Source organism: Atta cephalotes, assembly GCF_000143395.1.
Source record: "Atta cephalotes unplaced genomic scaffold scaffold00017, whole genome shotgun sequence".
Taxonomy (NCBI): domain Eukaryota; kingdom Metazoa; phylum Arthropoda; class Insecta; order Hymenoptera; family Formicidae; genus Atta; species Atta cephalotes.
Window position 1 is genome coordinate 1854687 of NW_012130081.1, and position 2327 is coordinate 1857013.

At 25.1% G+C, this 2327-nt stretch overlaps 1 protein-coding gene across 1 annotated transcript in view; it reads right to left on the bottom strand.

Annotated features, from left to right (window-relative positions):
- Positions 1 to 223: 223 nt before the first annotated feature.
- LOC105618631 (neuroendocrine convertase 1-like) overlaps positions 224 to 2327 on the bottom strand; it is a 39662-nt gene continuing 37558 nt past the window's right edge. The window contains 3 exon segments of the mRNA XM_012200162.1: positions 224 to 340; positions 518 to 646; positions 1458 to 1818. Of these exon segments, the coding sequence (XP_012055552.1) occupies positions 224 to 340; positions 518 to 646; positions 1458 to 1818 (607 nt within the window).

Sequence of the window (2327 nt, forward strand, 5' to 3'; positions counted from 1 at the left end):
TTCTAATAAATTTAATTTAATTAGAAAATTCTCAAAAAAAGTCATCCATTTTTAACCAGAATTCCAACTAGACATTTTTCTCAATTGTTATGATTAGTTTATTTTAACGTAAACTTACGTGAGTGTTAATAAATATGACTGTTTTGATAGATCGTAGTAATTATTCGAGTCTAATTATTTCACAATAATTTAATATTCAATAATATAACTAAAAAATTGGTTATCATAATTTTAATAGCTTTCTCAACTGCTTATACCAAATACTATTAATTTCTGGCAATGTTATATGGTCATATTTATCTTCAATAGCATTTGCTGTGTTCGATTCCATCATATCGTACTAAAACAAGCAATGTTAATAAAATATACATGTAATAAATAATAAAATATACATATAATAAAGTAAAATATACATAAATAATAAAATATACATAAATAAAGTAAAATATACATATATACATATAATGTAAATAGCAAAACATATAATAAACAACCGAATTATATGATATTTACTTACAGTTTTGTGTATTCGATTGTAGTCTTTGTTGTAGATTCGTCCATTCAGACGATAAACCGGAATTTGTACGGTACCATGCAAAATTAATGTAAATATTCCAATTGTGCCATTATTTTGCTCTGGACCTATCTGAAAGGACGTAAATATACACGATCAAATATGCATGTGCGGAGAGATAATTTCAATGCATCAATATGCGATAAATCAATTATTGTACATTAAACATTTCAATAATTATGTAATCGCTATCCAGTAAAACCGTGGTTCTGATATATCCTCTCTTATAAAAAAGAAAGTCTTAGAAATTCATATTTTTTTACTTGTATGTAAATATTATGTATATATGCAAATTTATTCATACAAATATGTTTGTATGTGATACGTAGACCTTTGAAACCCATGGGTTATAATTTGAGATGTTTGATGGAAAAGGGAGTGAACTCTTTTACTTTATATATCCAACCGAAACACCCTTTTTGAATTTATATTATATATTTACTATTACCATTAAATACACACGTTTTGAGAACGATACATTTTATCCGATACGGTATTGACTAGTATATTTGTAATTTTAATATAAAATGTTTCTATGGTAGACACAGTATAAAGTTTTTCTTTTAAAAATGAATGAGTTAAGTAAATATTATTTTATTAAAAATTAACTTTATCATTAAAATCAAAAACATTTCAGAAAAAGTTTTTTAAGAATTGTTAAGAAGAATGTAGAACGAAAATGACACAAATGACATTTGATCATATTAAGAATATATTTCTTGTGCTGATATTATTTGATTAGTCAATAATTTTCTGTTAAGTTGAAAAATAGCTTTTACTTTTTTCTAAGAAACTGAACTTTTTGAGTTGTGTCATTTTCGAAGTAAGGGAGCCATATAATAAATCAATAACAGAATTTATTATAAGATATTTTTAGTCTTACTTCATCAAGTATGTCCAAGGTCCATGTTCCTCGAGGATCTTCGCCCCACGTCGCGACGGACATGAATTTCCACTTCGTGAAACCAGCGTCAGAATTATCCAATTTCCTTGGACTAAGAATCTGGGCTGAAGTCCCTAATAAATGAAGTATGGTTTGCATAAGTAGAATTTGTGTACAACGCAATTTTAAGGATATTATGGTAAATATTGGTATTTTTGTTATGTAACAGAAAAAAAAGATCTCACGTTAATATAAAACGTCAAGTTAAATTTAGTTTACACGATGATTATTATTAGCATGTGAATACATTTTATTTAGTTTAACATAATTACATATGATTCTGCAAAATTACATATCGATTCTGCAAAAAACGCAAATATTAATACAGTTGCGTGTGAACACTATTGATTTCTTTTTGTAGGTACAGTAAGCTTGCCATTTTGATTAATGTTACACACATGACCTAATTACAGACTTTTGTCTGTAATTAAAAGGAAACATCACATTTTTTTAAAGTAATTTTTACTATAACATGAATTATTTTATCTTACTTTACCATTTTATCTTATCTTACTACTATAAATTGCGAGCATCTCTTAATATAATTAAAATAGAAAAGTTATACGGTTTTTTACAATAAATAAAATATGAATATCATTAGCCAAAGTATTTTTAATCTCAATTTATTTACAAAAAATAGAAATAAGTTTAAAATAAAATTTGATATTTTAATTTAATAATATCAGAAATAATAATAAAAAATATGAAATAAAAAATTATATTATTTTATTCTAGATATTTTTTATAAAAGTAATAATAATCTAATAGAGTGAGAGAGAGAGAGAGAGAGAGAGAGAGAGAGAGAGAGTA